The sequence below is a fragment of the Hemicordylus capensis genome, chromosome 6, assembly GCF_027244095.1.
Source record: "Hemicordylus capensis ecotype Gifberg chromosome 6, rHemCap1.1.pri, whole genome shotgun sequence".
NCBI classification, from domain to species: Eukaryota; Metazoa; Chordata; class Lepidosauria; order Squamata; family Cordylidae; genus Hemicordylus; species Hemicordylus capensis.
The window spans coordinates 53,182,465-53,195,247 of record NC_069662.1 but is presented as its reverse complement, the minus strand read 5'-3'; the positions used below and the strand labels follow the sequence as shown (position 1 = coordinate 53,195,247).

The 12,783-nt window shown below is 45.4% G+C and overlaps 1 protein-coding gene across 1 annotated transcript in view; it reads left to right on the top strand.

Annotated features, from left to right (window-relative positions):
* ITGA2B (integrin subunit alpha 2b) overlaps positions 1-8,688 on the top strand; it is a 57,621-nt gene extending 48,933 nt beyond the window's left edge. The window contains exons 26-30 of the mRNA XM_053263548.1: positions 1,070-1,183; positions 1,761-1,874; positions 3,610-3,711; positions 3,822-3,944; positions 7,018-8,688. Coding sequence (XP_053119523.1) covers positions 1,070-1,183; positions 1,761-1,874; positions 3,610-3,711; positions 3,822-3,944; positions 7,018-7,089 — 525 coding nt within the window. The 3' untranslated portion in view covers positions 7,090-8,688. The remainder of the gene's footprint in view (positions 1-1,069; positions 1,184-1,760; positions 1,875-3,609; positions 3,712-3,821; positions 3,945-7,017) is intronic.
* The last annotated feature ends 4,095 nt before the right edge of the window (positions 8,689-12,783 follow it).

Genomic DNA, 12,783 nt, shown 5'->3' with positions numbered 1-12,783 from the left:
ACTCCACCCCCCTGGACTGTCATTCCATCCCCATGTGAAGGAATCTGCCCCTTGCCATCACAAAAAAGTACATCATGCCCCCACCCTTTGCCCAACCCTTTACATTTCCAGAATGGCTGAGCTTAGAGTTCTGAAATTGGGCACACATGTAGTCCAAGATGGCAGAACTCTATGGTTTTTTTTAATTTCAAAGAAATTGGTCAATTCTGTGATTTTTAATGAATTTTACCTGCTGCCAGAAATAGTTCTCTCTATCCATAAGTACTTCACATCTAGTGAAAGTAGAACTGTTGCATCTGAATAAATCAACAATCCCACCCCCCGAATGTACTATGCTCAATTTGGTTTGTGATCTAAAATGCCTGTATGAGAACGGTGAAACAAGGGGCATGTGTTGTGTTTTTCATTCCCCACCCCACCCCTTATGAATACACTATATGTCCAAGTTGGTTTTGTGTTTGAACTGTGGAGCAAGGGACACATGTTATGCTCTAGTTAGTTTGTGAATGGTCAAGAAACTATGTGAATCTATTGGGGCTTGTGTAGTCTTTTTGTTTCATTTTTGGCAAATGCACTCTAGCCCAGATCTGTGGGATTGTAGTGAGTAATCAAGAAGGTGTATGGATCCTTTGGAAGTTTCCTTTGGATCCTTTCCTTATGGATCCTTTCCTTATGGATTTCCTTATGGATCCTTTGGAAGTTTCCGCCTTGCCCCCCTCCCTGCACTCTGGCCCAGACGGACCTGTGGGCTTGTGATGAAATGTGTATATATATGGAGAAGATCTTCAACTTATGTTGCAGGTGAGCCCCCATAAGCTCTATAGGTCCAGGGTACAAAATTACCTGGCTACACCTCTGCAGGGATACAGGATTAATGTTGGACTTAACTGTATGTGTGGAGTCTACAGATCATTGCCTTCCCCTGCAGTTACTGCTTTTCACTGACTACGGAGTAACTTACAGTTGTCTGATGCCATCTCTACTAACCCTCGTCCAAAGGATCCTGTATGCTGCTGCTTTGGAAATGGAGCTGCCAGCTTTTCACTTGAACTCTTGCCTTTCTGTTCAGGAGCCCACAACTGCCCCCAGCTACAATGCGACTGCCCGGCCATGGCGTTGGCGTGAGAGGCGTGATGTGACCTCGGAGGCGGAACCATCAACACTGCAGGAACCCACTGTGCTGGTGAGACTTGTGGGTCAAATGCAACCAGCTTCAGTGTTGGTTCAAAGCAAGAGTTGCTGGATCTCAGTTCCAATTCCTGCTCATTAACTTGGGCAAGCTTGTCCTCAGTTGGCAGCCTATAAGTGTGGAATAAGATGAGTGAACTCCCTTGAAGAATTGTTGTGAAAATGAATGAGATGAGCAATTAGAAGCCCTACCGAGGTAACAATTCAGTGCAACATTGCCTGTGGCCTACATAGTTGCTTGAAGAAAGCTCCACAATCATGAGATCTACGGTAGGAACTAGTTTGTTTTTAAATTTCAACACCTAGAAATTCCTTCATGACTGACTACCCCCTTTCAACTCTGGGACTACCAACACATGAAGGTAGTCCCAACTCCGGGACTACCTACATGTTTTAAGAGTGTGTGTGTGTGTGTGTGTGTGTGTGTGTGTATTGTGATTGCTTTGAAATCTGTAAGCTGCTTGGGTCATCTCGAATATCAGATGGAAAAGTGGGATGTATATGTGTCTTTAATATGAAATCATTCAGTCAAACTCATGAAATAGAATGTAATCAATCCAATCTGCTTGCAGAACTGTAGTAGCCAAGACTGTGTAGACATCCACTGCCAGGTGGGCTCACTGGAGAAAAGTCATGGAGTCACTGTGAGCATCCATGCAGTGTTATGGCTGCAGACGTTCCAGGAGGTAAGGTTTCCAGGAGAACGGGGTGGGGACAGAGGTTCCTTTGGCTTGCCTACCTCCCCAGAACAGTGCTTGGGTTGCTAAATCAGATCAGAGCCCTCCTGAAACAGATGCTGCTACAGCCACCCACATGGCTATGACTGTCTTACAGTAAGATTACAGCAGCCACCGCCTGGCCAACAGTAGCATACCTTCCAGTGCTTCTCAGATGAGAAGAATGCCATACTTGTAACACCACAGTCAGAGGTGTTCTTACCCCGGACTTCTGGGCTGAATTTCAGGGCCTCCACATCCTCTGGGCGACCTCAAATCCTCTTTAGTCTGTCCCGGGTGGTGTGGTCACTGTGCTATATGCCACCAGCCTGCAATGTACTGGGCGGCAAAGCATAACTGTGACCTGCGGCAGGAGCTGAACATGGCCTCTGCTTTAGAGAGAGTGGGGAGTAAGGAAAGAAATATGTGGGATGGAAATATGTTAAGTTGTGTGTTGAAATGATTCTGTTAATGCGTGTTTGCATAAATATACCTCTTTTGTATTCTTACATTCTTGTGAGTTCAATTGTTGTTTGTGCCCTCAAGAACCCACGTGTTAACAAGAGAGAGAGAGAGAGAGAGAGAGAGTGTACAGGGGATGATGCTTAACTTGCAGAGGGGGTGGGGCCTCCAAAGGCCTTTAGATCCAGGCTCCAAAATTACTTAGGTGCATCTCTGACCCCAGTTCCTGTGCTAAGGAACACGTCTGAGGGCCCCTCCAAATATACTGTGGGCTGATTTAGATGATAATTACCCAACCATCTGTGCCATGAGGAGCAAGAGCGCACACATCTCCTTACCCTGAACCAGAGTGCCATCCCCGCCACCACATAGTCATGGGTGGGCCAGGGGGCAGGATGCCTGAAACATACTTGTGCAGATAAAATACTTGTAGGAGAGTGGTCCTCTGGGTATAGGCTAGAGCTGTTGTATCTAGAAGTACAGCCTTCTGCTTCATTATGCCAGGATTCTGTGAACCTAGGCCAGTGCTTCAATGATGGGGGGAAGGTAAAGTGTGCCGTCAAGTCGGTGTCGACTTCCGGCGACCACAGAGCCCTGTGGTTGTCTTTGGTAGAACACAGGAGGAGTTTACCATGGCCTCCTCCCATGCAGTGTGAGATGATGCCTTTCATCACCTTCCTATATCACTGTTGCCTGATGGGGGCCCTTAATTAAACCTATAAACCCACTCCAGGCTCCAATTTTAACCAAATCATGCTTCCTGTAAGGTACTGGGTACTGACTGGCACCCCTGTCATTCAAGCACTGGCCAGAGAGTAAAGCCAAAATTCCCCTCCCAAATCTTTAGATCAAACATGCTAACTTGACAAAGGGGCACCTTTTAATGTGGTGATTCTCTTTATTTAGCAGGGGGAGAATAACTGGCCCTGTCCACCCCCAGCTCAGTACCTCCAGTGACTGTTGCTGGTGTCTATCTTCTGTTTCTTTTTAGATTGTGAGCCCTTTGGGGACAAGGATCCATCTTATTTATTTATTATTTCTCTATTTTTGGAAGGGCAGTATAAAAATCGAATTATTATTATTATTATTATTATTAATCATCATCATCATCATCATCATCATCATCATCATCATCATCATCACTATATATCCAGTCTGCATTATGTGCCCCCACCCTCTGGCCGCCCCCAAGAAACACACAAAGTGAGGCTCATGTGATGTCTGTTGCTCTCTTCTCCTACAGCGTCCTCTGGAACAGTTCCGCATCCAGTCCCAGACCTGGTTCAGAGTCTTGGGGATGCCATACCATGTACAGCCAGAAACACTGCCAGCTGGAACCTCTCTGGTATGTCCAGCAATCAGTGCAAATTGAAACAGTTTTGCAGACATTTGAAAAGTGGCACAAATAAACAATAAAAACTCACTCTCCGTGCTTCAAATTGGCTGCTTCCTCAGGCCAGCACACTGGTGGAGCGGGTGAACCCTGACGCTGAAAGGCATATCCCTGTCTGGTGGATCATAGGAGCTGTGCTGTCAGGCCTTCTCCTCCTTGCAACCTTGATTATTATCTTTTGGAAGGTGAGTGGAGCCCATGGGTTGGCCCGACTACAGTGGTAAACAAGGCAATTGCCTGAGGTTCAAACAGTCCCGGCGTGTCTGCCTGAGCTAAGCAAGCCTCTCTCCCCCTAAGCAGTATTTGTGGGAAAGAGCCAGCACCTGCGTGTTGGGAGGATACACACAGAGGCACTTTAGCAACTGAGAGAAGTCCAGGCAGCCTCTTCCCTGTTATCTTTCCAAAGATTATTTTTCTTTTCTTTCAGAAAACTGAGCATTGAATACTGCACTACTTGGTCCTTTGTACTGTATTGCTCCTTGGTAGCTGCGGTTGTCTTTGCTGTGGTTGTCTTTGGTTTTAGTTTTTACAATGGGTCACTTTATTGTTGGCTTTGTATTTTAATTGTCAGTGGTTATGAAATTTCTCTTTGACTAGAAGACTATATATATTTTTTTTTAAAAGATCCAGTCAGTCAATTTATTTGGATAGCCAATGGACATTACAACATAAACAAGGATACACAAGCAATCCAGAGACAGATTTAACAGATATTTAAAATTATAAATCACCTTTCGTTGAAGAGGAAAAAACACATTAAAATTGTCCCCAGTTAAATTAGATAACCTCCTTGGCAATCTACAATATGTTTGAATAAATGCTGTTCAGGGGCCTTTTCTGCTTGTGGCCTTCATTGCAATATATAGGCTGAGCTGTTGTGTGGCTGGCTGGCAACTTTTCAGCACTCAGGACAAGCATCTGATGCTTAAGCTGCGGCACCTTCTGCTGGCCTCCAGACTCAGAGCACATTTCAGGCTAAACCACACTGCACCATCTCTGCCTCATACAGGCACCAGCTGTCCACCCATCGGCTCTTTCAAACAGTGGCTTCTTCCAACTTCAGTGCAAATTCTGACATGAGATGCAAGGAGTCGTCCACATGATGTTCAAAGACATTAGCCCTATTCAGACATTGTGCTCCACACAGGAGCATAGCAAGGTTGGAGTGGGCCCAGAGACAAGATTTTAAAATGCCCCCCCCGAAGCTCAGCTCATGAAGTAAAGAAATATTAAATGAGACTGAATAGTGGTAACAAAAAGCATAGTAAAATTTAATTACACACACGCACACATATACACATATGTGCGGTCTTAACACTCACATCGATTTTGGAGGATGAATACAACTGAATGAAGCCCAGGAGGGTGCACAGCTGGAGCAGTCAGTCATGTGACCTGCCTCTGGGGGCCCCCAGACAACTGTCTCCCCTTGCCCTATTGTAGTTATGCCCCTGGCTCTACACTCGTACAAGTGTACAGTGTACACAAGTACAGATCTGTACTGTTGTTGTTGTTGTTATTATTATTATTATTACTATTACATTTATATCCCACTCTTCCTCCAAGGAGCCCAGAGTGGTGTACTACATACTTAGGTTTCTCCTCACAACAACCCTGTGAAGTAGGTTAGGCTGAGAGAGAAGTGACTGGCCCAGAGTCACCCAGCAAGTATCATGGCTGAATGGGGATTTGAACTCGGGTCTCCCCGGTCCTAGTCCAGCACTCTAACCACTACACCACGCTGGCTCTTCACAATTATTCACAATTCACGTTGAACATGGGTACAGCAGTACACTTCCCATCTGTACCATGCAGAGGGGCCTGTAGCCAGGCTTACCTGCTTTAAAATGAGCACAGATGGATACAAGCCCTCTTCAGATGTGACTGTAATAGATGCTGTATTCACGTTCAGCATCTAAAGTAGGGCCAGAAGCCCCACCCTGCCCCGTCTCAGAGTTACAGCAGTCTGAAGAGGTGAATGCTGTAACCGCGATTGTGGGCATTTCTGTGATCAGGAGGCTGCGGCATCCAGCCATCCCGGATACGGCATTCACCTCTTCAGGCAAACACCACTGTAACTCTGAGCAGCATGTTGCTAGGGATGAGTGGCAAGGCAGGGCAGGAGTTCTGGCCCCACTTTAGACGTTGTACAGCATCTTTCACAATACTGCCTGAAGAGAGCTACAGTACAGTCATTCACAGAAGAACATGTACAAGTGTTCAGACATCTGTATGCTTGTATGACATAATGTCTGAATAGGAGGGGTGTGTAAGTTCTTAGTGCCATCTGCTGACAATCCATGAAAAAGGCATGTCCCCTCACCACCCTGCAAAGTTAGGATAAAAGTAGTATTGAAAAGACATGGCTTTTCTATGGATTGTCAGCAGATGGTGCTAAGAACTTACTTTACCCCTTGAACATCATGGGGGTAACCTGTTGCATCTCCTGTCAGAATTTGTGCTCAGATTGGAATAAGCACTATCCGGAAGAGCCGTGTGGCCTTTGAATGGGACAAAGGGAAACACACCACAGTTTGGAAACAACGTCCGTGTTGCTATGTTCCCTGTCCGGAAGATAACTTTCTATGTTGCCTTTCTAATATACTTTAATATGAAAGCCCATATTAAGAAGGGGTGGGCATACATTTTTGATCAGACAAAATATTCTGCAAATCCAAAATGCGTACTGTTCTATAATTTTGATATTTTAAATAACTAAATACATCTGTTTATGAAAGCTTCAGAATTCACCTCTAATATGGGACACTAACCCTCCCCATATTTTGTTAAATTAATCCTCCTTCAAAACAATATTAACTGTGGGCTTGCCAAATTTAGTATTAGTACTAGATTTAATAATCTAGTTTTAAAAGTCACTAAAATGTGTTGAATTAAGTGACAATGAATTGCAAATTTCCCATGCAACTTCAGACTAGAAGAATGTGCTTGTGGTAACTCCCCACCCCCACATCTACCAGTGCTCTAGCTCTAGTTTTTGTAATACTGCGGTAGTCAGATGTGATAGAGAATGCATTTTGGATCGCCATTAGCCTCCAGTGCAATCTTGAATGCGTTTCTGATGGCTTAAATACATATGCAGCTACTGAAAAGGTGCACTTTACAAAGGGGTACTGTGTCTTTTAGCTGCTTCTCAGCATACATCCTTTGAGTGTGTGTCAGGAACAGTGCACTGCATGAGGCTTTTGCTGCCTCGGAAAGTTCTGTGCCTTACTCATCTATCCTTTTTTCTTCTTACAGATTGGTTTTTTCAAGAGGATGCGGCCCCCCACAGAGGAAGAAGAAGAGCTGACCAATGATCCTAGGACATAGTCAGCTGGGCCGTAGTGGGTGATCCTATACTTCCAGGACCACCCCTGTCTGACATCATTCAGGCTTAAATCCATCATTAATAGTGCTAAGAAGATGCCACTAGACCCTTTCTGACACCCTGCGTTTCCTTTCCTCCATTGCTTACCGTCCCCACCCATGCTCTCCACAGGCCACTATCTCTGCTCAGCTGATGCCAGCAATAGGAACCCAGGATATGATGGTGGGGAGATGATTATTTCACTCCCCTACCAGATCACAATTAGGAATGATTGCTTCCTCTTCCCATCTTAAAAAAAAGCAGGCTTGGACTGGGAGATGCTTAGCCTCTCAAAGCCCTTACTAGTTAACAAGGGGGATTAAAAATAGGCTACAGGGAACCAAATACATTTTTAAAAACCTTGTAAAAATGCAGCATGTTTCATTTCACTAGAATATAGTATATGTCTGTAGAAACATGCTAAATATCCTAGACAACTATGAAAATAATTGCATATAATCAGCTGAATTACATCATCAATACTCCAAAATTAATATCTTTCGTTATCATAGAATTGAAAAAAATATATAATTGATGTTACACTCCTCCTCACATGCCATACTTCCTGTTCACTCTACAACGGGCTGCTCCTTTTACACTGTAACCAGGAATCATAACAGGCTTGTGAACTCTCCTGGAAACAATTTGTGGACTGGTACAAGGCAGTCACCTTAAGTGGCACAGCAGAGAAATGCTTGACTAACAAGCAGAAGGCTGCTGGTTTGAATCCCTGCTGGTACTATATTAGGCAGCAGCGATATAGGAAGATGCTGAAAGGCATCATCTCATACTGAGCAGGAGGAGGCAATGGTAAACCCCTCCTGTATTCTACCAAAAGAAAACCACAGGGCTCTGTGGGCACCAGGAGCCGAAATCGACTTGACGGCACACTTTACCTTACTTACAATATAGAAGCAGTACTCATTCCTAATCGATATCCAGTCAGTTCCCTAGGCATGACAATTTCCTCCAGTAGTCAATGACACAGTCTTCCTCCTGCTCTGTTAACTTCAGTGTGAGATATTTTGCTATTTAATAAACAAAATCTGTCAGGGGGAAAAGCCTGCTTTTGTTTACAATTTCAGAAACCATCTATTTTGTAGGACAGTAATGCCTAAGAGCCAAAATCACTTTTTTAAAGGATGTTTAATATTGTGCAAGATCCATGTCTGAAAGAACACTGAAACACTATCACCTTGTTTGCCTCTGTTTCTTTTTGTTAGAAAGCAAGCCACAAGGGTTTTAGCCAAAGAGGCAAATTGTCCGCTAACTTTAGATGTTAATTAGAAATGGCACAGTGGATAACTTCTTTTAAATCTTTTTTTCATCAGACTTGGAAGGGAGTGTGCCTACAAGGCTGTGGGCCTCTCCAACCTTCTGAGTCTCCTGCTTGTGGCTTCCCGTCAACCCCACAGATCTGGGGGTGCAACGGAGGCCATTAATTGTGTAAGGCTTTCTTTATTATCTATGTCAATTAGTTGATGAAAGCTTGCAGCCCTGGTTTGAATGGGTAAACACATGCAAATGAGCATTGACCCATTTTTTTTCCTTCGGTGGGAGAGGTGACAATCTGGGGCGGGGGGGGGGGGCGCACAGCATTTCTTGTCATTCAGTGCATGTAGCAGGCAGCCCATGTTGGCTGGGATATGTTAATATTCAAGAGACGGCATCCTTTAAACATGAAGGCAGAATGGAGAGAGCAAATGTGTGTGCTGCAAGCGGAGTGCTGGAGAAGAGGATGTAGTTGCTTGCAAAATCCATCATCTGGAAGATCCTGGATCTCTCCTGAACCACAACAAAAAACTGGGTTTTGCATTCCAACATCCATTCCACCATAGCTGTGTGCACCCAAGTGCCTAATGCCGCATTACAAACAAATGCAGTTGCCAAAACTCCCAACAACCTTTTAGAAAGCAATTTAAGGGAAATAGCTTCGGGGGGGGGGTGATCTGGAGTGCAGAGGTGGCAAGGTGGGAGTGCTGCTTAACCCTTTCCCCAGCCTGCTTTCCTCTGCAGCTGCTCCTCCTACCTGGCTGCTTTCCAGTCATAGGATTGCGGATTGGGAAAGTCATGTTGGAATCCTCCTGGAGGAAAAAGTGCTTGGGGAAAACTCAGAGCAGAAAAATAGTAGGCAGGGAAAGGGTTGGACCAGGACACACCTCCTGCTGTTTATCTGCTATAATCTGTCCCCTTTCAATGCTACCTTTCCTTCTACCCCCACCCACTTTTGAAAAAATGTTTGCTGGAATTCTGATATACAGTACCTTTGTCTATAATGTGAAGTTGGATCCCAAGAGTGAGATGTGTATCTGTGAATGTTACCTATCAGGGCTGCCAATTTATGTTCTGCCTTAAATCTACTTCTGTGATCAGAAACGGAAAATTAAAATACCTTTCCATCTTTCTGTTGGTTCTGTGTCCATATATTAAGCAACTTGGGTTCAAGACAGCAAAAGACGTGAACATTTTTTAGCCAGTAAGAAGACTTCTTTCTTTAGCTTTCTGCCTGCAGGAACATTTACCACATCAACCTTTTCTGCCAAGGAACCCCTGAGCATTACAGAGGACTTTAGTGCTGTGGGAGCATTCTCACACTGCTTCATGTGGCGCACGGGCCAGGAATACCGGGCATCAATATCATCATCTAACTCTGCTCCCTAGACCACCACCACCACCACCCTGCAACTCCTGGTTTCAAGGGAAAATATGTAGTGGGGGACAAGGTGTCATTCAGGGAAGCTTGCATTGCTGTTCTCAAAGAGGAAACCCCCATAAGTTTCTGATCAACTGTTGAGTTCAAAATCACTTCAACAGTTAAAACAGCCAGTAAGCTGATACAGAACTGGTAGTAGTCAAGTGAACTAGCAATTACAAGCTTGTCAAATTAAAAGCTTGTCAGAAGAGAAAGCCTTTCACCTGGCAGCTTCTCTGTATACATTCAGGTGCCTGGTGGATCTTTCTAGGGAGGGTGTTCCATAGACTGAGGGGCCACCACTGAGAAGGCTCTCTCCCTGGCAGTCACCTCTCACACCACTGTAGGAAGCATTACCTAGAGGAGAGCCTCTGAAGATGATCTTAGAGAATGGGCAGGAAAGGAACATATCAGAGAAGGTGCTTCATCAAGCAAGCTTGTCCTAAGCTAGGGATGGGGAACCTTGGCACTCTAGCTGTTTTTGAACTACAACTCCCACCATCCCCAGCCACAATTATTGTGGCTGGGGATGGTGGCAGTTGTAGTTCAAAAACAGCTGGAGTGCCAAGGTTCCCCATCCCTGTTTAAGCCATTTAGGGCTTTAAAGGTCAATACCAACACTTTGAAATGGGCCTGGAAATGGATTGGCAACCTGTGCAGCTGATGTAGCACTGGTCTAATATGTTCAAACTGGCCAGCCCCAGTGAGCAACCTAGCTGCACTGCTCTACATCAACTGAAGTTTCTGGACCATCTTCAAAGGTCATCCCACAAACAATGCATTGCAATAACCCAGGTGTGATGTTACCAGTGCATGGGTACACAGGATATCTCCGTGCCCAGGTAGGGCTGTAGTTGGTACATCTGTCAAAGCTGATTAAAGGTGCACCATGCCCCCGAAGCTACTTGAACCTCAAGTTACAGAGATAGATCTATAAGCATCCCCAGACTTTGAACCTGCTCTTCACCCCATCTAGAACAGGCTGAACACCACCTATCCAGCCAGACGAATCACATATTAACAGCACACACACCTCCCTCTTGTCTGGATTTAGATGCAGTTTGTTGGCCCTCATCCAGCCCTCTAATGATTCAAGTATCTGTGCTGATCTTTGATCGTAATAAACTGAATTGAATTGATTCAAGTATCCACTGCCTCACCTGCTTTTGATGAAAAGGAGAGGGAGGGGGCGTAACTATAATAGGGCAAGGGGAGATGGTTGTCTGGGGGCCCACTGCCTTGCCCCCCCCCGAGGCAAGTCACATGACTGACTCCCCCAGCCGCACACCCGCCCGGGCTTCCTTCAGTTGTATTCATCCTCTAAAATTGATGTGAGTGTTAAGACCTGGAGCTACCAGAACAGCATGTCTTTCTCTAGTACCATTACATGACGTGCATCGTCCACAATTTACAAAACCTTAAAAAAAACAATTTAGGATGATGTTCTATTGTGGCACATAGATTTATATTATATATTATATTATATATTATTTTATATTATATATTACGATGCTTTTTGTTACCACTATTCAGCCTCGTTTAAGATTTCTTTACTTCATGAGCTGAGCTTCAGTGAGGGGGGGCATTTTAAAATCTTGTATTTGGGCCCACTCCAACCTTGCTACACCTCTGGAGAGAGAGAGAGCGCTCTGTGTCATCTGCATACTGGTGGCATCTCACTCCTTTCCTCCAGACAATCTCTCCCAGCAGTTTAATGGAGATGTTGAAAAGCATGGGGGACAAATGCAGAGGGGTCCTAAAATGGAGTGTGCCTGGGGCAGAACAGTAGTCCCCCAGCACTACCTGGAGATGCCCATCCAAATAGGAGTGGAACCACTGTAAAGCAGTGTCTCCAGGGGCATAGCTAGGGGGAGAGGGGGCCCGTGTTCGTCCCTCTTTCTGGCGGCCGCCCAGACTGAGGGAGATAATGAAGAAAATTGGGAGGGATGTAGCTGGAGGGCCTTCTGGAGCTGGGGGCCCGTGTTCTTTGAACCCTTTCGTTCAATTATAGCTACACCCCTGAGTGTCTCCTAATTCAGACAGACTCCCCAGGAGGACACCACAGTTGATGGTATGGAAAGCTGCTGAGCATCTGTGTGTACATCGGGGAAAGATCCCTGACCGAAGCCCTGAGGAGTTGCTGCCTGTCTGTGTAGACAATTTTCAACTATTATTTTAAAACTAGCTGACCCCACATAGAGCATCTGTGCGCTCTCCAGGGCTGGCAGTTACCTCTCCTCCCCAGTCTCCGGCCATCTCTGCGGACGGGCCCGCCTGCCACTTGCCTCTGCGGCCAGGCCCGCCGTCCAAGCTCCAAAATCACCTAGGTACACTACTGCTAATAGGCCTTTCTAAAGTACTTCCTTTTTAGCCTACTTTCCAGCAGGTTTATGAGATCACTTGGCATTCTGTGTGTCTGTCTGTCTGTGTATGTCCCTCGCCTATCAACTTCGCAACGCCTGGACCAATATGAACTAAATGGGGTACAGTTGTAGGGAGACACAGGAACACCTCAGTGGCATAGTTTTGTGATGATGTCTTCCAGCCCGATCCAAGACGGTGGACACAAACTTTTGAGGCACATGTGGGCTAACTTGTGAACCGCTTAACTGATTTGAACCAAATTTGGTACAGCTGTAGGGACACATAGGGCCACCTCAATGGTGTAGTTTGTGATGTCATCCACCCCAATCCAAGATGGTGGTCGCGTGAACGTCTTGAGGCACAAGCTGGCTAATTTGTGGACTGTCTAACCCATTTGAACCAAATTGGGCACAGTTGCAGTGAGTGACACACACACACACCTCAGTGGCATAGTTTGTGATGATGTCATCCACACTGATTCAAGATGGCGGATGCATAAACTTTGGAGGCACAAGTGCACTAACTTGTGGACAGTCTAACTCGTTTGAGCCAAATTTGCTACAGCTGTATGGACACACAGGGATGCCCCAGTGGTGTAGTT